This window comes from Colletotrichum jinshuiense, chromosome 5 (genome assembly GCF_051148585.1).
Source record: "Colletotrichum jinshuiense chromosome 5, complete sequence".
NCBI lineage: Eukaryota > Fungi > Ascomycota > Sordariomycetes > Glomerellales > Glomerellaceae > Colletotrichum > Colletotrichum jinshuiense.
Window position 1 is genome coordinate 875,811 of NC_139312.1, and position 26,051 is coordinate 901,861.

The following is a 26,051-nucleotide window of genomic DNA, read 5'->3' on the forward strand; positions in this document are numbered from 1 at the left end:
GGATGAGCGGGACGGGAATTATTTTTATGACATAGCTCATGGGTCTGGAATGCGGCATTGCTTTACGGGATCACGAGGCTTTGCCCGCTATAATGTGTATATTTCCCATATGCGACGGCGTTTATAGGTATTGGAAATCCCTCTATCCTATTTCTCTAGGTATCTAAAATATCTCTTCTCCAAACAAAATCTTTAGACGGGAATGATCTACGAGCGCTCTCTTGTACATCCATCTAGGAAAAAGGTCTAGTTTGCTGCGGCCAATATACAGAGTTTACAGCTTGGCCTTGGGTGCTTCTTGCTGCTGCATCTTCTCAGCGACGATGCGGCGCTGGATCTTGCCGGTTGCCGTTTTGGGCATCGTCTCGGTGAAGTAAATCTGGATACCTCGTTAGTCTAACACACAACCATAGGGAGTGGGAGAACGGAATCAGCCTTACCTTCTTGGGAACCTTGAACTTGGCCAGCTTCTCCAGCACCCACTTCTTCAGGTCATCTCCCTTCAGCTGCTGTCCCGGCTTGAGCACAACCGCAACACCAATGTCCTGGCCATACAGCTCATCAGGGATAGCGAAGCTGACGGCCTCAGAGACAGCGGGGTGGCGGGTGAGGACGTTGTCAAGTTCGATGGGGCTGATCTTCTCACCACCCTTGTTGATGAGCTCCTTGATGCGTCCCGTTATGATGATGTAGCCGTCCTCGTCCTTCTTGCCCTGGTCGCCAGTGCGGAAGAAACCACCCTTGGTGAAGGAGGAGGCGTTGGCGCTCTCGTTGTTGAGGTAGCCCTTGGTGACGTTCTCGCCCTTGATGCAGATCTCGCCCTCTTGGCCCTGTGCAAGCTCGTCGCCCTCGTCGTTGAGGATGCGGATCTCAACGCCCTGTCCGAGGCCGACGGTGCCAGGCTTGCGCTTGGCAGGGGGGAGGGGGTTAGAAGTCATCTGGTGGGCTGCTTCGGTCATGGCATATGCCTCGAGCACGGGGGCTTTGTACGTCTCCTCGAGCTGGTGGAAGACGGTCGGCGACAAAGGGGAGGAGCAAGAACGGATGAAGCGGATCTGGGGAAGGGGGTTGGGCGTCGGGTTCTTGAGGAGGATCTGGTGGATGGTAGGCACAGCGGTGTACCAGTTGGCCTTGTGGGCGATGAAGTCTCCCCAGAATTCAGCTGCGGAGAACTTGTTCGGGACAACCATGGAGCCACCGCAGGCCAAAGGAGCCAGCAGACCGCAGAGGAGACCGTGTACGTGGAAAAGAGGCATAACCAGCATGGTGCGGTCCTTATCCGTCAGCTGGTAGGTGTTCTGGATGTTCTCTGAGCTGTGTCAGTTTGGGATCACGCCACCACGAGGCTCAAACTTACTCATTGTTCTGGTCAAATTACGGTGCGTCAGGGGAACCTAAATGATGTTAGATCATCGAGACCCCGGCCTTCGATGAGTATGGATATGTGACTTACAACTTTGGGTCTGGAGGTGGTCCCGCTAGTGTGCAGAACCAAGGCAACGTCGTCTACCTCGGCCTTCAACACCTTCTCAGATCCCTTGCCCTTGAGCTGGCCCAGGTCCTTGACATCCAGCGCAACCTCCTTCTTGGTCTCATCCCAGTAAGTCTCCGCAACGGCAGCGTTGAATCTCTTCGCAGCCTTCACGGCGGGGGCGCCAGCGGCATAGGCGCCCTTCGGGACCAGCACGATGGCAGACTTGACATCCTCGATGTAGAACTCAAACTCCTCCTGCTTGTACGCCGGGTTCAAGGGCGCGGCAATGCCACGCTGCCAAGAGGCAGCCAGGAAGGAAACGATGAACTCATATGAGTTGACAGTCGCGATAGAGACGGGAGAGCCGTGAGTGATGCCAATGGCTGCGAGCTTCTGCTGGAAGGAAGAAGTTTCCCTCACCAGGTCACCGTAAGTGACAGTGAGAGCATTGGACTTGGACGGCACAATGACAGCCGTCGAGTTGGCCGGACCATTGATAGCGGTTTGGAGAGTCAAAGCCATGTTTGCGCACTTGCAGGGAGGACGTCTCTCTCTCTCTTTATTGGAGGACAAGGTGTGATTTATGCGGCTGGACGGCAATTCAGAAGCGGCCACCAGCGAGCTCGGAGTAGAGTCGGGGAGGGTAGGATCAGATAAACGATTCGGTCTAGTGATGCAGACAGAATATGAATTAGGCTTGCCGCGCAGAGAGCAGAAGAATCACTTGGAATTCTTAGATATAGTTCCGTTCAACGGCGAGAAAAAAGAGAGGTAGATTACAGGGCAACGTTGGAAATGGAAATCCGAGGCACAATCCTCGACTGATAGGGAATTGACTAGGACGATGATGTGCTCGGGGCCAGCCCAGCCTGGGACAAGCCGGATTACCCCGGTCGGTTTTTTGCCCACTGAAGCACTCTAGACCCGCCTCCAACGTAATGCCCAGATGGCCGGTCCCCGAGGAAATACGCTTGAGCGGCGGGCTGGGCGCTGTGCCGGAAAGCGCAGGGGTGGGTTCCAGTGCTTAAGGTGCTGAAACCCCAGCGGCCAGGGCCCGCCTTTTGACGGAATAACGGCAGCAGAGCAGTGGATTACAGGTGCACGTTCTCCAGCAGCTGGGTGGGTCCACAGCTCCCACCAGCTTCAACTTCGCCTTGCGAACCAGGCTGAGAAGGCATTGTCGTTTTCTTTGCGACGATTGGAATGTCCGCTGCCAACACGCGGCCGTCACGAAACAGAGCTCTGAACCCTTCCAAAAAGAGGCATAATTAGAGCAAGAAGCCTTGAAATAGCCTCCATCGCATTGAACTCCCGCTCAATGGCAGCGCCACCTCCTCCACCTCCTCCCGCGCGAGGAGGGCTGTCACTCTACGCGAACCTCCTCGACCCAGCTGCCGACTCCTCGGCCACAATCTCCAGCGCGCCCGTCCGCTACAATCAAGATGGTTCAGTCATCGATGCCAAAGATGAAGCCGCTGCGAAGAAACTCATAGACCCATGTATCCCGTTGCCCTTCTAAGCTGCCCTGTCTTCCACCTCCTACAAGAGACTTACACCCCTCCAGCCCTACGCTTCCAGCCCATCCGCAGACCACAAGTTAAAGCCGCGAAACCAAAAGCCACCTTCCCCAAGACGATACCCGGCACAGCACCAGCAGCAGCAGCAGCAGCACCTTCACCCGCATCCGCATCCGCACTCTCCACAAGTGCCCAGGCGCAAGCACCGCCGCCAAAGAGCACCCTTGCAGACTGGGCCGCCACAGAAGAGGACGAATGGCGGTACAAAGCGAGCGGAGCAGCTGGCAATGGCGGCGGAGGCGCATACCAGCGCGGCGGTCGCAGGAAGAAGAAGAAGAAGGGCCACAACGATCAGCCGGCGGAGACAAATTGGGACGACATCTACGACCCGACCAAGCCCACCAACGTCGAGGAATATCTACGTAGCGACGAGCGCATACGCGAAATACAGGACTGGAAGAGGTTGCTCTACCGTCACCGAAGACACAGGAGCTTGAGTGACGATAGCGAGGAGGAGCTGGAACGCAGGCCAACGACAAGTGAGTTCCCTTTCCCCCGAATACAACCGCCTTCGTGCCTGGAGGCGGACTACAACTTACACAATGATAGACCAATTTGCGCCTCCGCCCGAATACTCCTTCGTTCCTCCACCTCCGGCCTCGCCACCACCACCCGCTGCTCCAGTCCCCGAAGATGCAACTGGCGACGACGCCTATTCCCGCCGCTTGGCATTATCTACACCCGCACCGCCCCCGCCCTCGGATCCAATCCCCCAACCTCCCCCGCCGGACGCGGCAACTATATCCCGCGCCCCGGTCCGATATACCCCGGCGGCGGCCGTCGCACAAGACAAGGCAGACGAAGATTTCGAGGCAGAGTCCCCACCGCCGACCCTCGGCCTCGGCGCCTCCCCCGCTCAAAATCTCTCGAACGACGAACCCGCCCCCCGCTCCAGCCGTCCTGGCCAGGCCGGCTTTGCCCAGCGCCTCATGAGCAAATACGGCTGGACGAAAGGCTCAGGTCTCGGTGCCGACGAGTCCGGCATTGTCAACCCTCTGCGGGTGCAGGTCGAGAAGCGCAAGAAGAGGTCGGACGCCGAGGGTGGCGGCTGGGCCGAGCCGGCGAACCGCGCCAAGGTCCTCGGCGGAAAGCGTAAGGACGATGGCGAAGGTGGCAAGTTTGGCGGGCCTATGAGCGAGGTCATCGTCCTGCAGCAGATGCTCGACAACATGGAGGACCTGCAGGGCGAGATCGCGAATGGTCTCGGACAAGAGATTGGGGAGGAATGTGGCGAGAGGGTAAGTGGGAACGACCTCCCACCCCCCGTTTTCGCCTCTGGCGGGAATCGGAAGATTTCATATGCTAACGGGTCGTGTACGACAACAGTACGGCCGTGTTGAGCGGTTATACATCGACGTGGAGAACCGGCAAGTCTTCATCAGGTTTACAGACCAAGTCTCCGCGCTTCGTGTAAGTTCCTGCCTACCCACTTCACACTATCTCTCCTAAACGCAACTGACAAGCCCGGTATTCAGGCCGTCAACGAACTTGATGGGCGCGTCTTCAATGGTAATGTCGTGGTGCCAAAGTTCTACGATACGGAAAAGTTTGAGAGAGGCATATATCGGTAGTGTAGAGCATAGCGTCATAAACATCAAACTGTCCCAGACGTATAATCAATACAACTTCTGCCCGTAATCCATAGACTTGGCGCTTTTATGTCACCGAACGGTCAACGCGCTAATGCACCACACTTGTTGGCTATGTGCTGCGGCAGTCTAGCTCCAAATTATTCTTCAACCCTACACACAACGTCACATGGAGACCGCATGGTTCAATGAACACGTTTAAAATGAAAAAGGTATACACATCATGAATCCTCGATACACGCTACAGCCCTCTCTATCTTCGTTGCCTGGCCACCTTTCTTGCCCCATCAGCCTCACGCCTCCATCCACGACGTCTCTGCCAATGCTCGCTCTCATGTTTAGATACACATCATCCAAGCTCCCGACTTTGCCACCCCTAATCCTATTCACAAAATCGTCCAGGTAGGTATCAAGTGCAACTTGGCCGGAGCCGAGCGATTTGGCAGAAACGACGCGACGCGTTGATCTGTTGGTGCCCTGATTTTTCACACCAAAGGGAGTGAAAAGCCGACGAGGGTTTGGTACATCTCGACCCATCGTCCAATATTAAATCTAGTGGTTCTCCTATACGTAGGAGGTTCCCAGTCTAGGGAATGCGTGGGGGATTTCGCAAGCTGTTAAGACAGAATTGCAGTAAAGAAATTGCACAAACAGTGAAAGATGTATAGAGAACGCCACCATTATCCGAGCCCGTATTTCCGGCACCAGTCCTCTACAACAGCTGAACCAGACCGAAGAGAAGGGCCACGCTGAGAATGGCGGTGTTGACAGAGACGATGCCAGCGGCACCGTCGGAGCCGTTCTGGGAGCCAGAGCCACCAGCGCTGCCGCCGTCGCTGTTACCATCCTCGTTGGCCTTGGTGTTGTTGCTGCGGCACTTGTAGTCACCCTGGATCTGGCGGCCCTCCATCTTGTTGAAGACGTCGCAAGAGGTGTCAATGTCGCCAGTGGACTGGGTGTCAAAGGCACCCTTGACATCCTCCAGAGCGGGAAGCTCGACACTGTTATAGTGGTTAGACATTAGGAAAAGTGCTTCGAGTGGAGGGGGATACTTACTCAGTGAAGTTACCACGGAGGAGGACAGCACCACCAATCTGCTTGAGCTTGGGAAGACCGTCAATCTTCTGGAGCAGAGTGTTGTTCTGGATGGTCAGACCACCGCCGGTCTTCGTCAGGAGGGGGAGAGACAGGTTGGTAAGCTCGACGTTGTTGATGAAGGAGACATCACCGTCAGTCGTCTGGGTCAGGTTGGGAGCGATGAACTCGGTGAAGGTGTTCTTGTCGAACTTGATGGAGCCGTTGACGACCGCAAGAGAGTCCATCTGGACCTTCGCGGCATCGGCAATGATGATGTCACCGGCCCAGATGAGGTTAGGCAGAGTGATACCCAGGTCGGGACCGTTAGAGTTGATCTCGATCGTCTTGGTAGCATTGGCAAGCTGGTTGCTGTAGGAGACCAGCTGGTTGTTGTTGTTAATGCGGAGGGAGTCGACGGAGGCGACGTTCAGGCCGTCCAAGCTCTTGAGGAAGGTGTCGCTGATGAGAATGTCGTTAACCTTGGTGACACCGGCAGTACCGAAGACGAGGGAGCCGAGAGCGGGCAGAGTAACCCAGTCGATGGAGCCGACAGTAGTGAGCGAGGTGAAGCGGAGGTCGGAGAGGAGGGTGAGACCCTGCATCTTGAAGGTGCCCTCGACGCTAGCGAGCGTAGAGCTGACGAGGCCAACAAGTCCGGTGACGTTGGTAACAATCAAGTCACCCTTGATGGTCTTGGGGCCGTTGATGTTGACGCTGCCGGTGATGTCCTCGGAGATCTGGACGGAGCCCTGGATGGTGGTGCAGGGGAGGTTAGTAGCCATGGCGGCATCGGTGATGGTGACGGTGGCCGAGGCGCAGAGGCTGGTGCTCTGGGCTAGAAAAACGCATCGCGGTCAGGTTCATGTCCCCCATTCAGGGCAGAGAAGAGGACGAGACTTACCGGACACAGCGCCGGCACCGAGGGCCGCAAGGGCGATGAGCTTGGAGGAGTACATCGTGATTGATCTGTACGCTGTTGTTTCGGGGTCAGCTTGGTTGTATAGAGAAACAATGGCTCGCGGTGGTGGTTCGACGGAAAGATAATGGAAACAGTTGATTTGGGGTTCGAGTCGGAGCAAGCTACTCCAGGTCGATAACTCTGAAGCGGTGTTCCAAAAAACGCGACGTTGATTGAAGTGGGAGAAGAGGGGAGAGAATTGAACGAAGTCAAGCCTTCGGGGTCAGGTGGATTGGGTATGGGGCCTGGGTGTTTCTTGTGTGTTTCTGAGGGTAGCTGCCAATGCCTCCTTTTTCTAATGTCGTCGATGGCAAAACGGTTGGTAGCGGCAAGAGTCGAGGGAAGTGAGGTGGTAGCAAGGGATGTTTTGGAGGGCAGGTTTGGGGCAGGAGGAGGTGAAGAGCGGGCAGACGAGTTCCAAGACACAGCAAGCAGTGGATGGAGATTTCTTGCCGAGCATTGGCAGCGTCTTTCACCTGCCTACTGCCTTTTGCGTTGTGTTTTCTTCGCACCGTTCCACGGCAGTTACGTACCTTTATCCACGTGTGTGTGAGTGTGTGTATGTGTTGTTCTTTTTGTTTTCCTTGAGGTGAAGAAAAGGAAGCCAAAGGCAGAAAACGGGAACCTTTGAGCGTACGGTGATGAACGAGAGACAGGAATTAAAGGTCAAAACGAACAGAAGTGAAGCTGTCACGGAAAAGGAAGAGGGAGAAATTGATCTGGGGGAGGAAGGGATGTGACTGGACTTTGTGTGGTGCGCCGGCGTAGAGTGGCACTATGAAGGTACTGGTAGAGACGGGAGGGTGTGGCTTGAAGGGGAAACACTCTTGGAGAGAAGGGGGGAGAGAGGGAGACAGGGGGGGGCCCGAAAGAGGGGGGTCAAGGCAATTATCACGCTGCTATTCGTGGTGCACGCTGCGGGTACAAAGTAACCAAGACAGGGACCAGGGCCGGCGAGGGGTGTGGTCAGGACTGGACGGGGGATGGGCCGGCTTGACCTGGACTGGCTGAACTGGGAGGGAGGGAGAGCCGAAAGGCAATGGACTGGTGCTCGGCGGATTGTATCATGCATCATTGGGACGAATGTGCTATGCGCTTGTGTTGGCACCGACTAGTATCTGGTACGGCGTGGTGTTTTCTAGCCACGAGCCACGGCCACTACGTACTTGGCTGATTCCATCCAGCTCGACTTGCTGCTCTAGTTGGTACGGCGCTGACGGACTGAGACGGGCAGCGTTGCATGTACCTGACACTAAATGTGCTACGGCGTCGACGGACGCTCCGTGACCTGCCGCCATGTGGAGAGTGTCGCAAATCATTCAGAAACTGGCAGACAACTGGCAGACGACGTCTGTCCGCGGTTTGATTGATGGGAGACGATGGAATTGGCGGCAGTCAGTGGGTTTTCGGAAGGAACGTTGTCTATCTTTTGCCAAGTACAAACACGCCTCCCGGCTCACCCCCCTTTTACTATGTACGCCTTGCTGTAGTTTATCTGCCGACTCTGGGCTTTGGGTTGGGGGTATATGGAAATTCTTTCCAGAATTAATGCAACCAGATGGATAAAAAGGCCTGCAGCAAATATTGAACGACTGATTGGGAGTGATGATGGAATCGCTATGGACACAAACCGGGACCCATTGGGCCATGGCAAATAACCCTGTTTCTACCGTTCTGGCGAGATTTGAAGGTCTTGGTTTCTGGCCTAGCTCCGCCCATCGGGAACCACTTTGGAGCATCCATCTCCTGCTTCGCACTAGTACAGGGGCAAGGGGTTGATATGAAGAGTGGGGTGTGGGGTGGATGTCGTGAAAAGGGGGTGTCCCTTGCAACCGAAGAGAAGGACTTCCGGTGAACAGTGGCCGCCGTGTTCCAATGCTGGCCGGCTGGCTGGCTAGCAATCATCGAGTCGGAGGGCAGTAGCAAGTCATCAACAGGCTTCTGCAATCGACTGACTGACGGGCTTGAAAAGACGGTGTTTCTACTGATAGTGCACATAGGACGAACATGCAGACTCGCGCGAGCAAAATTCCAGCGCTGTTGGGTCCATCTTCTAATTCCATTAAGCGCCGAGGAAAAGTCTGCCAAACGTTAATGCGCTAGGGCGGCCGATCCAACCCTTCTAGATAATGTATGGATTCCATATTTTGACTATCTTCTACTGCGTACTGATGCTGTGCATTCGAGGCAGGACGACCGATAAAACAACAAACAACACAGCGCACAAGTCAACACCAAGCCCCACCTATCGTTGTCTGTACCTTACATACGTTACAGCACTCTACCTTGCACAGTAAGGTCAGCCCTTGATATGGAGATGGAGATGGGCGGGCATGGCATTGGCCGACGGACTCTCCCACTCTCCAGTTATCCCCTCCCCAAGGAGCCCTGCCAGGTCAGACGTGAGAAACTGACCGGTGTCCACTGATGCGAGTCTGAGACTTTCCTCAAGAGGGTCAATAGCGCCTGAGGCCCAATTCTTCTACGCGGTACGTTGGAAGTGTCACAACTCAAGGACTCCCATTCCCCTTTCAGCACCAATCAAGACCGAAGCTCCCGAGCCAGGCCACTTCTGGTAATCAATCTGCGGTTCGGCCTTTTTCCTTGCACGCCTCGCCTGGCAGACGGCCTCCATCCCAGGGCTAAAAAAACTCGGTCAGAAATGGTGCCAAATCTGTGCCAAGTACCTCGATGCTGCACAGTACTGCCGGCCAGCGCGAAAACCACATGCTATCCACCCACAAAATGTTTCATCTTGTCGAGCGGTCTACCATTTAGATTGATTGTTCGTCAATTCAGGACTGCCAGCACCACCAAGGACCGCAGCGGTCAATGACGCAGTTGCTCGACCATTCGAATAATGATGATGGGCAGGACCGATGCCTAGGCTAGACAAAGCCTGTCGCGAAGAAGCAACCAAGTGTAAGGATTAGAAACTTCGGCCCAATCTACAGATAGCACCCGCCTGCAGATATCAAATCATGCCCTGGGCTGGTGGCCTTGATTGCGACTGGAAGTCATGGGCAACAAAGTTGGCTGTGCAGATAGCGCGACGCGTCCGACAGGAGTCTTTGGGCCTGGACACTCTACATGGGGTGTCGCCATTCGTCCGTGGCTTGGTACTGACGGGCCGGACGGGGGGGCCGTCCATTGGCAATCTGCACTCATCCTGCAGTCCATCTGCACGCATCGGCCTGCCAGTCAATCCAATCATCAAATCTGCAGTGGTGATGCGACAGTGCGGCGGTGGATGGGACGGAGTACATACCCGGCACCAACCACGGCGATACGACCCTCACCCACCATCGCCATCACTACCAACCGTATTCGACACTTCGGCATCGCCAGCCACATCTACATTTTAGTATACACCGGCTTCCACCGACGTCAAACTCCCATCAAAAATGCGCCAGAACATGTTCACGATACATACAGCCAGCTAGCGAGAGGCGGCTGAGTGCTGACGACTATTTGCCTCCCGCTTGTCTCTCAGTTGTCGGGGTTTTGGGTGGGGCTTTTGTGCGGCCCACGGGTTTTTCAGCAGCTCACGACCGCGCCATCGGCTCTGAGTGGTCGGAACTCAGGCTCACTCCCGCGCTTCTTCTGCTACGATACCGTGCCGAGACCATGGTTCAGACTTGGATTGACTCGATGGCATTCTTTCTTTGCCATTTTCGCCCCAACAGCCAACGGTCTGTCTCGCCATCCGAAATTCGCCTCTCTGTCCGCTCATGTACGTACCAGCAAGCTCGCTTTCATTCATCAGCCGACATTACCCAGCAGAGAATACGAGGTTGGAAAGGCAAAGAAAACAAGCAAAACAACACTGCTAAATTGCGCCGCTGCTACGCATCATCATAATACGGTACCTACCACATGCCAGTCTTGATTTTAGACGTCGTGCCAAGTTCACGGCCTATTTGCCTGTCCGTACCACGCTAGTGGTACCCCCTTCCCCCGGTTTATCCGCCCTCATCCGAGCGCCCCAATCTTGAAGACCTGCATGCAGGGGGGATGTCCTGAGCTTCCAGGCTTTTGGCCTGGCTCTACAATGGCCTGCCGTTCCTGGCAACCGTCAACGGCACGGAACGACGCTGGCCAAACAAGAGCTTAGCAGACACCAAAGATTCGAACAACGGATCTTCCATCCATCCATCACGGCTGGTCTACATCATGACTGGCCAATCCACCATTAAAATCCCGTGCTGTGTCTTGGTTCCATACAGCGGTGGCGTAGATCGCCCAGGGATTAAATCTCTCCCTTTAACGTCTTTATCTAGTTATGCCGTTGAATCACAAAACCCCGACATACTATACACTGGGTCTTGTGAAGCCAATACCCATCACTGCTCGATTCCTCTGCCATTGGCACCTATTGCGACGACGAGTCCATCCTGCGACGAGACCTCAAACATCGATACCCTTGGCTGACGCACGTTTAACATAGCACTCGGTCCTTCCTGCATCGACTGCGTGGGGATATTCACAATTATTTCTTTACTGTATTGCCTCTGGGGCCCGCCGGAAATATACGCTGCAGACTTCTCGTTTGAGTTGCCATCTGTTTGCGGCACTCGTGCCGTGCGTCGTTCAACCCGCAACGCCTCAGACTTCGGACAGAGCTGCACCGCTTGACATAAGGCTGGGGCTGTCTGCTGACTCGCCCGGATACCCTGGGCTGCACGTCTAATTTTGGCCGTCGTGCAAGGCTAGAATTGAAAGCCTGCGCATGTTGGGATCAGCCCAAATCGTCCGAGCCGAGGGACTGACATGGGAGGACTCTCTTGAGTTGCCATCCCGTCTGCTCATCTCTGTCCAAAAAGACTAATATGACTCGTTCTCGTCCTGGGCAGCTTCGTCGAGAAACCTTTTGCTCCTTTTGGTCCATCTAAGCACGGGCTCAGGGTCAAAAGCTCGTGTCAACGGGACTCGTATTCCTTTGGGGAACTCCACATGCCAAATTGGTATATCTGCAATTTCGCGATATTCGAGATGGATACATCGGAGATCTGAAAGAGTGGGCTTGATTCTGGCTAGAATGGTCTAATAATTGCCAGCTACTCCAGCGTGCTTATGTCGGTTTCCTCAACCCTCCACATATACCACATAAAGACGCTGCGGTAGGGCGCGAACCTACTCGCGATCTCTCCCATCTCCTTCTCGGACATGTACTTCCACTTGCCGCCCTTGGCCTTGAGCTTGGCTACGTCCCGTCCTACAAAAGCCGCCATGCCCCTCTGCACGCCGAGGTCCCCCAGCGAGAAGACATCCATCCTCTTCAGCCCGAAGCAGGCGAACATCTCGACAGACCACAGCCCTAGGCCCCTGACCGCGATGAGCTTGTCACGTACTTCTTCGTAGGGGGCGTCGGCCAACATCTGGGCGCCCAGTTCGCCACTGGCAAACTTCTCGGCTAGACCCCTTACATACTCGGCCTTACGTTGCGATAAGCCCGCCGTGCGTAGGCGCTCGATAGGACAGGCGGCCACTTCCGAAGGATGGGGGAACCTCTTCGAGTCGGACCCGTCCGTGAAGAGGGCGATGAACTTGTTCTTTATCGACCTTGCGGCGGCGCCGGAGACTTGCTGAGAGATGATGCCACTACAGAGGCTCTCGAAGGGATCAACCTTCTCGGCTAGGCCCTCGGGCGAAAAGACACGGCACGGGTTCTTCTCGATGAGTGGTTTCATACGCGGGTCGACCTGTATGAGATGGCGGCAGGCTTCTTCGAGAATATTTTCTGTCGTTGTCGGCTTTGTAGCGCCTCCAGAGAAGTCCTTACTAGGCGCTTTGGACGGCGATGCGGCGTGGGCGGCGTGAGACGTGATCACCCGCGAGGTCTCGGGTGAAATGACAGGAGCGTTGGTTAGCTTGGGGTTGGCGAGCCGGTTGACGGCCTTCGTCTTGGGCTTCGCCGTTCCGTTGGCGCGTTCGGCAATAATACCCACGGCGCTCGGCGTGGGTGTTATTGGCGGAGGTATGGGCGTGGCAACGGCGGCTTTGGGCCCCCGTTTTCTCGGGGGAGTCATAGGGTCCGAAGACGGAACTGAAGTAGTAAGTTCTACCGGGGCCTTCCTCTTCCGGTTTTGCTTGGCTGGGGCGACGATCGTGATAGGTGAGATTGTGATGTCTGTCTGGGCGCTCAGTCGAGCTGAGCGTCGGGTCGCCATGTTTGTCACAGGTATCGCCAATGTCGACGTTGTTGGCAAAGTGTAAGTTTGCGAGTGCCGAAGTGAGTTGTGAGTGAATCGTAGGCAGCCAGAGGTAAGGAAGAAGCTACTCGACGTAAGTATCAAACAGCGTACAAGAGGTGTAACTACGCGTACATACCTGGATGAACTTGGTGGGCGCCAGTTCACTTGTAGCCTCATTCGGAAACCAATGAAATTATGTATGATACGTTGTAACGGAGAGAGGGAAATTGAAAATTTAGAGGTCTCAAATCCAGTACCTGTGTTGGTGATAAGAGATGTTTTGCGGAAAAAAGCACTCCTTGTCTACGATGATGGTCGTTGTCGTTCACAGCAACAGGCAGGATTCAGCCGCCGCCCTTGCTTTGTCATCTGCAGTCTCTGGGGCGGTCTCAAGGTACTTCATGTTAGGTCTGGATCAACACGGCACCTGCCTAATGCTCTGGACGCCGTGAGCCGGCTTACTTAATACCGTTTGTCGTCCGATGAAGCACCTTCAGCGCTTCCAAGCGGCGGTTTACCTGCAAGGGACACGGCCCCAAGAAGATGGAGAGGCAGCCTGTGCCATTGCAGTCTTCCACCCAAATTATGATACCAGTCGTCCGAAGTTCTCCCCGAGGCGCTGGACTCCTGCTACCTACCTGCACAGACATGCTATCAACCGCCACTTGATGCCAGTCGACCCAGCCTACGGGGGGGGTAAAGTTGGATTCAGGCGTCCTTTAAATGAGAAGAGCCCTGCGTGACGGTAACTCAATTGGCGGGTCCTCACGCGTCCTTGAGCCAGCGCCAAATAGCAATCATCGGCCATAGTATATGCTTGAAAGTAAGGCGCGAGTCTGGCTGTCAAAAGCATGTATGGTACTTCAAGTTTCCCTGTTTAGGGAGGAGCCACAAGATGGAGAACTCCCACATTTTTAATGTTGGCAGGTTGCTATATTTAAGGATAGTCGATCGATGTTGAATCTGTGATTCGGCGGTGCCGTGGGCATAACTGGGTCTCTGCCACGGCAGCCATTGGCAGCAGGCAGTTCCGATTGTGCATTGCTGCACACGACCAACAGCCCAACCTTGTGGAGCGGAGAGTTGGATGATCGAGTTTCCCTCGCCCTGTCAGACTGTCAGCCAACATCTTTCTCTTCTCATCATCAACTTCCTCCTCTCATGTTCGGAATCCGGCTGTTAAATGCCGGACGAGAAGGATGTACGGACACAGGAGCACGGAAATGTGGGGGAATGGCTCCTCGTTATGCCCTGATGATGGCGGATGACGACGACTTGTTTGCTCCATCTAACGAGAGGTCACATTATGTGGGAAAAGCATTGTCCCTCCCGCTGTCCGTGAAGTCAAAGTCGCGCGCAGAGCGGGAGAGGGTACGAAGTAGGGTGAGGACATTGGAGACCCGATGGTTTACAGTGCCAAATATCTCCAGTTATTCCACCATCCTCGCTCGGTGTGGTAATCGCGTGCGTGCACGAGTGAAATGTGTGGGATAGTGGATGTGACGGGTTGGAGATTTACCACAACCCTTGTCTCTCCACCCCCTCTCCATCTCTCTCCCCCCCTTCCCGCACCGTGCTTTTTCTGAGACTCTGCTCAGAGAAGCAGGCTGGAATTCTATTAGGTCATTGTGTTGTCGAAGAAACTCTAGGCGAAATGTCTTGCACCGTAGTGCCGCTGCACGAGGAGCTTGAACATCCCCCCTATCAAATGTGCCTTGTCATGGACGCGAAAAACGGTTGGACGAATCGAGATGCGCCAACGGTCCAGCCCAGGCTTTGGCCCATACAGCGTCGGGGAATCGCTACCTGCGATGGAATGTGGTGCCGTGACATCGGATATTGGGAAAAGCATGGGTGGAGCAATGCGCCATGAGGGGAATGCCACGGCACCATCGACGAAAGGGTATGGGAGAGAATGAAGTCTTTGACAGATGAAACGAAGGCGGTCGTCGTCGAGTCATCAGCTCTAGTCGGCACATGACGATATTCGTCGAGTTCATTGTCTTTCTTTCAAATTCTGGCTGTGAAGGGATGGCCGGAGACTCTCCTCTCCCCGTTCGTCTTCGATCTGGGTGCATTACTACACAGCCATCCAGATCCTCCAGGTCCAGGGCGAGATGGCGATGCCTTGACCTCTTGGGGGCACCTCCGCCCGGGCCCCCCCTGGAGCACACTGGGGTAGGCCTGCAGGTTTTTCTGCTTTCCGTGAGATAACCACTCCCTTGGCGGGCGTTCATGTCATCCAGGCGATTTCCATTTACAAACTGCTTCCCTCCCCCATGATGTGGGCAATCCGGATGTGTTCCTTTTTTGGCTGAGTGATGGTGATTGTGAGAAAGGAGGGGGTGCACGCTTCCAAATCGACGTCGCAGTATGTTGATCTTGGTTTGGCAGTGGTGAACTGGAAGAGAAATGCCGTCTGTTGAATGCCATGGTCGCATTGTAGGCAACGAAATATCCCCACCCGAAGCAGGAAAAAAAGAGGACAAGTACACTTAGGTTGCAGGTTGCGGCACAGTCTCTCCTGAGTCCAGAAGCGCTTGGCGGTTCCGGCAATCTCGCGTGCTGAGAGCAACAGTTACCAGACGGGACTTTGCTAGCCTGATTAAACTTTTTGAAGCCATGTCATTGGCCCATTCTTCGTATTATTCCACCACCGAACCGCGGGTTGCAGCTTCTTTGTGTCCGCTCCAAGGTCACTGAAGTACCTGACTGGGCAGTGAGTTCTGTGGCCCAGACGAGCTTCCTCAAGTGTTCGCTGCCTGCCTGGCGTGTGAGGCGAGGGACATCCTGCGTCCCAACCTTTGTTCAAGGTGTCCTGTGCCTGCCTGCGTCTGCTATAGTACCGCGTACTTGCATGTACCTTACCTCCTTCCATCCAAGCCTATCCAAGCCTCCCACACCAGTCCTGTCCTCCCGATTGACCCTTTTTTTTTCGGGGCCTTTGGCGTGGCTCCTTTCTCAATTCCTTCCCCTTCCTGCTGGGCTTACCCGAACGTCCCTCGTTCCTGTTCTTGACAAAAACTCTGGCCGAAACCAACGCGCTTCCAAAGACAACCCGAGGTCGGAAGAGACACCAAACCCGTACTCACCCAACCCTTGAGCGCGAACCGCCCAGTCGCAAGAACCGCGGAACCCCGACGCTGACCTCCCAACCCTTATCAATTCAATCGAGAGTTGGCTTTCGTCAGCCTTGGCCCACATCCTTCTGAGCGTGTGCTGCCACGACTGCCATCTATCGGACGACACGAAACCGCCCAATCAATCACCTCCTTTCTCCGCCTTCAACTGTCGACTCGGACTCATCTTTGGGAGGCTCGTGTCACTTGCTTCTGCGCGACCTACCACCCGCCGCCGGCTCTAGCGATACGCCCAGCAACCTTGCGCGACTGCGATTGTTGAAGACGACTTTGACGACACCGTCACGTCTACGACGCTGCGATTTTGGACGCTCGTCGTACCGGACCGTCGCTTCCCCATCGCTCTTCTTCTTTGCAGAGACGCATCCTAGGGTGGTGTCCCAGGGCCACCCATCCATTCCAAAGGAGCCATGCTTCTCCCCAAAGGCGGCATCAACTGGAAGTCTGCCCAGTCCAGACTACCGCCCACGAGAGCGATATGGGTCTTCCTGACCAAGACGCGCTTCCTACTTCTCATCGCCCTTACCGGCCTCTTCCTGCTACTATGGCGTGGCATCCGCTCATCAGCTACTGAAATGCAGAGGTATGTGATCATAGGCTTGGCAAGTTGCGCTCGTTAGGGGGGCGCGACATTTTTATGGCGATGCGCTGCAGAAACGACATGTTGCTAACACATAGCGCTGCACAGCTTCTACTGCTGGGGCCCCGCGAAACCCCCCATGGAGATGTCTCTCAATGAGCAAGCTTCGTGGGCCGGCCACCTTCAGACCCCCGTCATCTTCAATCACCACGAGCCCTTGGAGATTAACCATACCTCCATCCAACACGTCGACCTCAACCCCATCAAGTCGACACGCAAGGCTGTCACCAACGAGGAGCGCGTTCTGATTCTCACCCCTCTCAAGGACGCCGCCCCCTACCTATCCAAGTACTTCGAGTTGATCGCCGAGCTGACCTACCCCCACCACCTGATCGACCTTGCCTTCCTTGTTGGCGACTCCAAGGATGATACACTTGCTGTCCTCGCTTCCGAGCTGGACCGTATTCAGCGCCGCCCTGACAAGATTCCCTTCAACAGCGCCATGGTTGTTGAGAAAGACTTTGGCTTCGAGCTCAGCCAGAGCGTTGAGGAGCGCCACTCATTTAAGGCCCAGGGTCCCCGAAGAAAGGCCATGGGCCGCGCTCGTAACTACCTCCTCTCTGCTGCCATGAAGCCCGAGCATTCTTGGATCTACTGGCGCGATGTCGACATTGTGGATAGCCCGAAGAAGATCCTTGAGGACTTTATTGCTCACGACACCGATATTCTCGTGCCGAGTAAGTGCACATGCCATGCTATCGCGAGATGGATATATACTAATATAGTCTCACAGATATTTGGTTCCACCGATACCGTGATGGCCGTGATATCGAGGGACGTTTTGACTACAACTCTTGGGTTGAGTCTGACAAGGGTCGCAGACTGGCAGCATCCTTGGACAAGGACGTCGTTCTCGCCGAAGGTACGAGGCACTGTTCTTAATCAAATAACTCAAATTGACAAACAAAAACAGGTTACAAGGAGTACGACACCGGCCGCCGATACATGGCCAAGGAGGGCGACTGGCGCAACAATAAGGATGATGAGCTTGATCTCGATGGCATTGGCGGCGTCAACATCCTCGTAAAGGGTGATGTCCACAGATCTGGTTGGTTCCCATTTAGTCTTGATCTGTCAATCTTGCTCTGACAATTTCCAGGAATCAACTTTCCCTGCTACGCCTTCGAGAACCAGGCTGAGACGGAAGGCTTTGCCAAGATGGCTAAGCGTGCCGGATACCGAGTCGTCGGTTTGCCCAACTACGTCGTCTGGCATATCGATACCGAAGAGAAGCCTGGAAACGCATGATCTCTGTCGGGACTGCGTCTATAGCCTTATTCCTTTCGATTGTACGACATATTTCTCCGGCAAATCCGCGGAATGCGGCTGACGGAACACGGCACTGTATGACCACGTAACGATACACACGGCACCCAGGAGCGTTCACGGGAAGAAGCATTTCCGAATGCTGGTCTAGAAGCTTCTTCAGCTTTGGATGACCAGCGGGAGGCCCAAGTCTCGTTCGCATATCTCGGCTGCTTTGAGTCTTGACATGTTGGACTTTCTGCCACCCATATATCCAACCCAACCCCATCCCCTCTCCTTGGCTCGATATCGACTGTTTGCCACGGCTGGCCAGAAACGCAAAATCAACGGAACGAAGACGGGTGCTCTTTTGTCGGAGAACAGGCGACTCATACCACATTTGAACGTTCGCTGTAATAATAGATTTGGTTATATCACCTGTTAGCATAGGGGGAGAAGGTATCGCCCATTATAGGAAGGAAAGCCCCCCTATACGGCCTCGGACATTGGGACGGTGATGAAAGCAGCATTGTAAAGGCAGGGGGCTTTGCTTGGTGAAGTTTTCTCGACGTATGGGTGTGATATCTAGGGTATGAGGAAACTCGGGAGTTCAAAGAGGCGTAATTTATACATTTTGATTTGTCTCCATTCGCATAAGCTGTTCATCGTATTCTTTGCACCCATGTGCAGTTTGCATACATGTCAAACTTCTAGTGGGCATGCAGACTTTCAGATTACCAAGTCCGGAGCCATCGTCCAAGTGCTAGGCGCTTAACGTTGGCTTAAATGTTGAAGCTGTTTTCCGTTACATTCAATCAATGCCAGCCTCGAAGTTCGCTTGAAGAATCATCGAGCCTTTTGAAGTCGACGTTGTTAACTCATTTGCCTCGAGCATGTCCCAGAGCATCCTTGCATGCCTGGGGGTCCCTGACTGCCATTATTTCCTCGTAACAATGGAAGCATTTTGCTTTGTTGATTGTTGCTTATTGCCCTAAAGACTTTATAGGAAGGACGGCAAGGGATACTCGAATGACTAGCAGCCTGCGGGCACTACTCGATAATGATGGCTGCGTTGCAATTGACGGCCTGCAACGCGCCTGTAACCATCTCTCTCATCGGGACGTATTCATAGTAAACACAATGGAAGCAGGGACAGGAGGGGCGAAGACATTCCTTCCAGACAAGTATCGCTTTCGAGCCAGCCCGCAAAGCCCCTTTCTTCTCTTTCGTTGCCGGCAAGAGCATCGGCCTATTGGGAAGATCACCATAATATATATTGTCCATCGTACTTGACGCTGCCGGACTACACAATAGGATGCCGTGTACAACGACGCGGAAACCAATATCACCATCTCGAACAATCAGTCTCAATTATACCCATACCTAGCCTTGACATTACCCGCATCAACGCGTCCCATATCTGGCAATCTAGGTCGAGAGCCCTCTGCCTTTGACTTGCCGTTGCGTCCTTTCCAAATTCTTTTCATTGCATGTGAGACAGAACCAGCCCTTCCACCGAGACTCGGACAGTCATGCTGAACTACTATGCCTTGCCTCGGGCGCAACTGGCGGGATAGCTATCAGGAGGGCTGTGATTTCCCGCATACACAATGCCTGTGGTAAGGTCTATCTGAAGAATATCTCGCAGTACAGGTAGCCTATTCTGCCAGTGATATATTCCACAGCCTGCACTTGAGGCAAGACGTATCTGCGGCAGGCGGATACTTAGCAGTTGAATTTGGTTTGCTGCAGGATGTATACTTGAAATACTTGTACACTGGGAAGCCTATGCAACGTGCCTGGGTAGATTTGGAGATAGTAGGGTTGAAGGAAGCAGAACCAACGATGTTATGACAAGCCACGATGCACTGGCTGATAAATGGTTAGTTATAGTATGCCTGTAGAGTTGATACCACTGCGAATTCCGGCATCATTCCCAGTCAGTATAAGACATAGCAATGCCGCGCATTACCAAGCGGTGTTGGTTTTAAGTTTTGAAACCGTCTCTCTAGTTATTTATTGTCCATTTATCGTCCGTCGTACAAGTATATGCGTATGTAAAATCCATTTCTGACGATGACAAACATGGGCAGATATAGGAAATGGGTTTACAAGTACTCTGTTGCTTTGGAAATCATGACGCAGCCCTAACCTCCGACAATATCGAGTGATATCCCTATATGGGGTAGTGCCTCGATTCATAGGGCCAAGTCGTTCATTCTAACGACATCTCAAGCGCCTACATGAGTATTCAACAAGCTTGTTAAATTGATAGACGAAGCAAGTGTGGAGAGAAAGACATGGCCGAGAAAAGGGGTTCGTATTCAATTACGCCTTTATGGCATTGATGTCACGGCGACCTATCAAGGCGGCATCTCGAATCACTAAGTCGAGGTGCTAGTCCCATAGCCATCTTGGGCATCTCTGGGTACCGACAAGGGAGCCGAGGACGTAATCACCCTGCATGTATCCTTGGCCCCGAGAACAAGACGATAAGGGGAACTCAACGAATACGTAAATTGCAGAAGTCCCCCACAAGTCTTCTCGACACAAGACCAGCAGGTGTCTTCCGATGGGCTTTCAATAACTGCCGGGAGGTTCCTAACTGGTTGGCTCCCCGAAATCTCACAAACCCAGAAATATTCATTGATGTGCAGCCGTAGTGTAGAACATGGGCTACATGGCAACATGCAGGTTGTTGTTGTTGAAAGCAATGCAGAAAACCCAGCATCAACTTGGCGGCATCGACTTATTATGTATGAAATGGAACGTACATCACTGAAAGAGGATACAGGGTTGGCTCTAAAGGCCGGCTTGGATACGGCCCGTCGACGGAGAAGTTGAACTATGCTGGGGATGGGGGTTAAATGCAAAAATCGGGGTGTCAAGTTTGACGTTGCGATACAGAAGTCGTTCACAGCGAGCAGTCGTTATTCATGATGTTGCTCAGCGAATGGTGGGTCTGGGGGTTTTGACCAGTCAGAGGGCGCATAATGTCAGCTAGCTTCCGCGAACCCGAGCCGGGGGCAAGGCCCGTGAGACTGTAGATACCCCAACGCAAAAAAAGGTCATCAATTGGTGCTATTCGGGCGCAGTGGAACCTGTATCTGTAGCAGGGAGTTCCAATTGACAGACAAGCAACTCCCCGCGGTCTATACATACGGTACACGAACCGCCCGGCCTTCGATTCTACCCCCTGGTCTAAATTTCTGTCGCGCGCCCGGCCAGGCGGTTCCCTCGTCCCCCATACTTTACAGCATCGTGCGCGCGCTCCTCCAGTAAACTTTGCCCCCCGCAGAGTAGTTTAGTGGTGCTTCTTCTGGACCTCGATGGTCTCGAAGGCCAGTCTCTCGGCATCCTCAGCCTGGATCTGCTTGATGATGGGCTCGAGGTAGGGGTAGTCCTAAAATCGAGGGGTCAGTTCCTCTTTCCCGTCTCTCGTTTGAATCGTTCGGGGTCGAGGGGATCAGGCGCACCTCCTCAGGCTTGGTCCAATCGCTCTTGGGCAGGAGCTTGTGCTGGTAGGAGAGCTGAACAGCGCGGCGGATGCGGAAGACGCGGTCGTAGGACTCCTTAGGAGAGAGGCGCTTGAGGGCCTTCTGGACGGTATCGTTCTCCTCCTCAAGAAGGTCGTCGAATCTATAAGGGGGTAAACCGAGAATCAGCCATTGTGTTTCGCTCGGGGGCCAATTGTCGGAGGCGGCGTCGTCGTTTTGCTTACCTCAAGCCAAGCTTGCGGTGGCCAGCGGCGTTGGCGTACCAGTTGGAGAAGGGGACGAAGAGGCTCTTCAGGAAAGGGCGGGCGAGGATGCCCTCGGCGATTTGCTTGGAGATCAGCGAGGTCATTGTGGCGGCTGGGTGGTGGGCGCGGAGAGGAGAGGTTTGGATATAATGCCTCGGAGTACGGTTTTGCGGATCGCCTGAGGTTGGACTCTATGGGAAAATCGTGGAGCTTCCCGGAGAGGCGCAAAGATCGGGATGACAGGTCATGTGACCATCCTTGAGATTCCGGTCTCAGCCACATTATGTACCGAACTAATTTGTGGCGCAACATATTGTGGCTGACCCCAAGTGTTATCAACGCACGAGCCATATGCAAGAGGAAAGCAGAATTCATGATTGGACCTGAGGGGTCGATGAGGTAATTGGAGCTACCAACAGGATGCCTGCCCGTGATAGAACCACGGACCCTGTTGCTGATGAATGGGATTTTGTGGTGCTTGTACCTGGCAAAAGCCGCAAAGAACCGGCGGAGGTGGAGCTCCTTCTGTGGTCTGGAAGCTCGAAGCTTTTTTTCTGGGCGCATTTTGGAGTTGCGATTCAGAGCCCTCTGAACGATGGTTGGTCGCTTCTAGCTACACATTCTGGAATAAGAACCCTGACAATTCTAGCATCGATCTCTTCGTTCTAGTAATTACCCAAAGTGCCAACGTATGCTCATATTACACAGCATTGCATAGCCGGCTCGCTTGAGATTCGATACAGTAGATCCTGCGTCATCCTGATCTTTCAGGGCTGCAAACAAGAAACGCAAAAGTTCGGCAGCTACCGGGTCCTGAGCCAACGCCCTGAGGGGAGCAGTTTTCGGTGGTCTCAGCACGACAGTCGGAAATAAAGCATCTGCCCCCACAGCGTCATCGCGCAGGTCCCTTCAGGCTTCAGCGGCCACCACACTGCTCCAACACCTCCTACCTCCTTCCCAGCCCATTGGATTTCTCTTACCTCCACCTGAAGGGCACCCTGGTCCTGCCAGAAAAGACAGCCGACAGCTCGCATCATTTTGCTCTCGTGCTCCGTCCCGCTCCACCTCGGCGCTTTTTCGCAATATCTCATCTCCAACTCCCCCGACTGCGCACTTACCGGACCAACCACCACCGCCATCTCTCGTCGTCGCCCTCCTCCTCCGCCGGCTCCTTCCTCACCCCTCACATCCCAATCCCGTATGCACGGGAGCGCCTTGCCCACAGGAATTGTTTTCGACTCTTCGCGCTAGATTCCCTGACCCCCGCAAGGCCAATGGGCTGCGATAACCGCTAGTCGCTCAGTGTCACGGCGGCGTGGGAGCGTTCCCCGCATACCGGGACACTTGGGAAGGTCCAGCAACTATCTGACTGTCAGATAATCATACAACAGACACATACGGGGAGAGATACAAACAACCAACGACACTGCACCAATCTGAAAAAATACAACACTTGCACCGACTCAAACGGCCCTCGACAGCCTACATACCGCTTTGCACGCAACCCCCGAGAGCGAACACACCCCGGGACCCTGCGGCGCTCCTCTCTTTAATCCAGTACCGAACTTGCCTAACCTCCGCATTCTGAACCCCGACCGAGCTCAACAGTGAGAGGGGATGTCTCACGACGAACACCACAACGCTCAACGAAGCGCACAGCACTCTCGAGAAGAACAAGAATATGGGCCTTATCCGACTTCTACCTACCCCAACTACAGCAGCTCGCGAGCTTACCCAGCCGCGGCTCCGGCTCGAGCGGCGATAGCTACCATAGAGAAAGCCACCGCTGCGATGCCCGCCAACGAGACAATTACCGCTTTTGAGAGGTGGGCTGCCAACGCCTCCGACGCCCAGTTCAACGCTCTATCCGGCGCGGTGGGAGGCTTTACCTCGGGCGTTGTTACGTGCCCGCTCGACGTCATTAAGACCAAGTTGCAAGCACAGGGTGGTTTCAACCCTGTTGCCAAAGGGAGACATGTTGGGCATCCGAAGCTCTACAATGGCCTGCTAGGCACCGCAGGCGTGATCTGGAAGGAAGAGGGCATACGCGGCATGTACAGGGGACTCGGCCCCATAGTACTGGGTTATTTGCCTACCTGGGCTGTGTGGTTCACTGTCTACAATAAGAGCAAGGATTGGTTGAAGCACCGCCATGGTATGTTAGAGGATGCAGCTCAGAGGTTGAGCAGTCGAAGAGAGACATGTTTGCTGACCAGAGCCGCAGAAAATACCGTGCTGATTAACTTCTGGTCATCCATCATAGCCGGTGCCAGTAGCACCATTGTCACGAACCCGATCTGGGTCATCAAGACCCGTTTGATGTCGCAGAGCGTTGCACATGACCCTGGCAAGCATTACTCGCAGTTCCCGAAATCGGGCAACACCCCAACTTCCAGGCCGACGCTGCACAGTTCGTGGCATTATCGTTCAACCTTGGATGCGGCGCGCAAGATGTATACATCAGAAGGCGTCCTATCATTCTACTCTGGCCTCACACCAGCTCTGCTAGGACTTACCCATGTGGCAGTCCAGTTTCCCGCCTACGAGTACCTGAAGACGAAGTTCACCGGCCAGGGCATGGGGGAGCCAACGCAAGGCGACTCGCAAGACTCGCAATGGATGGGGGTGTTGGGCGCTTCGATACTATCGAAAATTATGGCGAGCAGCGCTACCTACCCGCACGAAGTCATCCGTACAAGGCTGCAGACGCAAAGGAAACCCGTAGGAGGAATCGAGTATCTCCAGGGATTGGGGATTAAAGTCCCTCCCAACATGACCGAAGAGGAAGCGAAGAAGCAGCGGCCATTATCACCAAAGTATCGCGGCGTGGCTAGCACCTTCAGGACAATCCTCAAAGAGGAGGGATGGAGGGCCTTCTACGCTGGCATGGGCACTAACATGATGCGAGCGGTGCCAGCCGCGACGGTGACGATGCTGACGTACGAGTATGCCATGAAGAATTTGAACCACGCCAGGGCCGAAGGCAAGAGAAAGCTGGAAAGGGATGGTGCGCCCGCTGAGCCATGATCTCAGCTGACCAGAGGCCGAAGAACGGCATTTCGTTAATAAGACAGGGGAGAACTCATCAAGACAATATGTGCGGTTTAGCAATGTCGGAAGCAAAGAGCTGTTGAGGTTAGGAAACGGGGACAGAATTTTCCAGATACCCTTAACTTTGGTCGTCAGGTATAGACAAACTCGATCCAGGTCACGAAATAAGCACACTGCGGCTGTTGTCCCTTCAAGGGACAGTATTCGACCGGTTCCTCTCTTTTCCCGCATCCAAGATCATGGAATGCCTTTTCTTTTCTACCGGTGGCCAAAGGAGCATGGCAAGGCATGGTTTACTTTTTCCGGGGCGGCACACTCTTGTAGCATACATTTGTTGGCACGGAGTATCTGGGGAGTTGTTAAACATGATGCTGAAACAAACCGGGATGTTTCTCTTGGTATCTAGCAATGCAGAGAGGGGGTATAACTACATAGAAACCGTGAAAGCAAAAAACACGAAAATGAACCCGCAAAGCTTCAACGTTTCACTTTACTTGGCCTCATGGCCGTGGTGGTGAGTCCGCAAGCCCCAACTTCCGCCTGCCATTAACCACCTCTCATGAATTGGCGCGGCACTATGAGGAGTTGGAATTTGGGGGTGCTGGCCTGGTGTCGCCATGGCCATGGCCTGAACCCTGGCCGTGGCTGTGCCTCTTCATTGGTGTTAGTTGTGAGGCCAACCGTGAAGTTAGGGTGAGACGTGAGAAGCGAAGCGATGCGATGGGGTCAAGGGGGGGAAGGGGACATACGGCTTGGTCACGCGCTGAACGGATCGATGAGCGGGTATACCTGTTTTGAAGCTAGCATCAGCTTTCCATGCCCAAGCAATGCTCGTGAGTCTCGGGTAAGGTTAAGCCTACGCGAATAGGATACAAGCCATGGTGAAAGCCGCCAATGGGGCGGTTATCGTCTGAGAGTGTGATGGTTAGGAGGTGTTCAATCAGACCGCAGTGTGGGTAGGTTTTGTAGATTTACCTTTGGTGTTAAATTTCCCTTGCGCATCTTTGTCTTGTTCCCCTTCCAACGATTGGTGTTTTTAGATGGGAGAGGGAAGAAGGCGGTGGTTGTTGTAAAGCGTGTCAGTGTGTAAGTGATGCGGGTGGGATCATGGGCGAGATGTGGACGGATGGGCTGATTGTCATTAGACGATAGCTAAGGGGGTTATAGGCTTAGTGGGGCTGTTTCGATAGTGGCATGTAAGCATTAGAGCATGCGACGAACTTCCAAACATTGCGGGTTTAAAGGCAAACCAAGGTTACATCCAATTGACGAAGTGGGCAGTGACTAGGAAAGCATCTCGCACGACGTCGGGTTATGATGTTGCAGTGTTTCTGTGCTCGCCTGTATTGCCTCGTTCACATCGC

The 26,051-nt window shown here is 54.1% G+C and overlaps 7 protein-coding genes across 7 annotated transcripts; 3 read left to right on the plus strand and 4 right to left on the minus strand.

The window, feature by feature from the left end:
- Nucleotides 1–274: 274 nt before the first annotated feature.
- On the minus strand, nucleotides 275–1,996 carry EsH8_V_000237 (acyl--CoA ligase; the record flags this gene model as incomplete). Its single annotated transcript, XM_083272753.1, has 4 exons — nucleotides 275–379; nucleotides 441–1,309; nucleotides 1,358–1,394; nucleotides 1,454–1,996. 4 exons carry the CDS (start codon nucleotides 1,994–1,996, stop codon nucleotides 275–277), a joined length of 1,554 nt encoding a protein of 517 aa, XP_083125468.1.
- Nucleotides 1,997–2,792: 796 nt separating this feature from the next.
- Nucleotides 2,793–4,622, plus strand: EsH8_V_000238 (G-patch domain-containing RNA-binding protein; the record flags this gene model as incomplete). The annotated part of the gene is made up of 5 exons (XM_083272754.1): nucleotides 2,793–2,973; nucleotides 3,039–3,530; nucleotides 3,601–4,289; nucleotides 4,378–4,461; nucleotides 4,527–4,622. The coding sequence occupies 5 exons, from the start codon at nucleotides 2,793–2,795 to the stop codon at nucleotides 4,620–4,622; spliced, it is 1,542 nt and encodes a 513-aa protein (XP_083125469.1).
- Nucleotides 4,623–5,352: 730 nt separating this feature from the next.
- On the minus strand, nucleotides 5,353–6,673 carry EsH8_V_000239 (uncharacterized protein; the record flags this gene model as incomplete). Its single annotated transcript, XM_083272755.1, has 3 exons — nucleotides 5,353–5,641; nucleotides 5,697–6,552; nucleotides 6,619–6,673. 3 exons carry the CDS (start codon nucleotides 6,671–6,673, stop codon nucleotides 5,353–5,355), a joined length of 1,200 nt encoding a protein of 399 aa, XP_083125470.1.
- A 5,059-nt stretch (nucleotides 6,674–11,732) lies between these two features.
- EsH8_V_000240 (DNA-3-methyladenine glycosylase II) lies at nucleotides 11,733–12,845 on the minus strand (the record flags this gene model as incomplete). Its single annotated transcript, XM_083272756.1, has 1 exon — nucleotides 11,733–12,845. One exon carries the CDS (start codon nucleotides 12,843–12,845, stop codon nucleotides 11,733–11,735), a length of 1,113 nt encoding a protein of 370 aa, XP_083125471.1.
- A 3,574-nt stretch (nucleotides 12,846–16,419) lies between these two features.
- On the plus strand, nucleotides 16,420–17,897 carry EsH8_V_000241 (Anp1-domain-containing protein; the record flags this gene model as incomplete). Its single annotated transcript, XM_083272757.1, has 5 exons — nucleotides 16,420–16,592; nucleotides 16,698–17,326; nucleotides 17,383–17,511; nucleotides 17,563–17,697; nucleotides 17,749–17,897. The coding sequence occupies 5 exons, from the start codon at nucleotides 16,420–16,422 to the stop codon at nucleotides 17,895–17,897; spliced, it is 1,215 nt and encodes a 404-aa protein (XP_083125472.1).
- Nucleotides 17,898–21,198: 3,301 nt separating this feature from the next.
- EsH8_V_000242 (ubiquinol--cytochrome-c reductase subunit 7) lies at nucleotides 21,199–21,740 on the minus strand (the record flags this gene model as incomplete). Its single annotated transcript, XM_083272758.1, has 3 exons — nucleotides 21,199–21,297; nucleotides 21,371–21,533; nucleotides 21,616–21,740. 3 exons carry the CDS (start codon nucleotides 21,738–21,740, stop codon nucleotides 21,199–21,201), a joined length of 387 nt encoding a protein of 128 aa, XP_083125473.1.
- A 1,513-nt stretch (nucleotides 21,741–23,253) lies between these two features.
- Nucleotides 23,254–24,663, plus strand: EsH8_V_000243 (mitochondrial carrier domain-containing protein; the record flags this gene model as incomplete). Its single annotated transcript, XM_083272759.1, has 2 exons — nucleotides 23,254–23,791; nucleotides 23,861–24,663. The coding sequence occupies 2 exons, from the start codon at nucleotides 23,254–23,256 to the stop codon at nucleotides 24,661–24,663; spliced, it is 1,341 nt and encodes a 446-aa protein (XP_083125474.1).
- Between the last annotated feature and the right edge of the window lie 1,388 nt (nucleotides 24,664–26,051).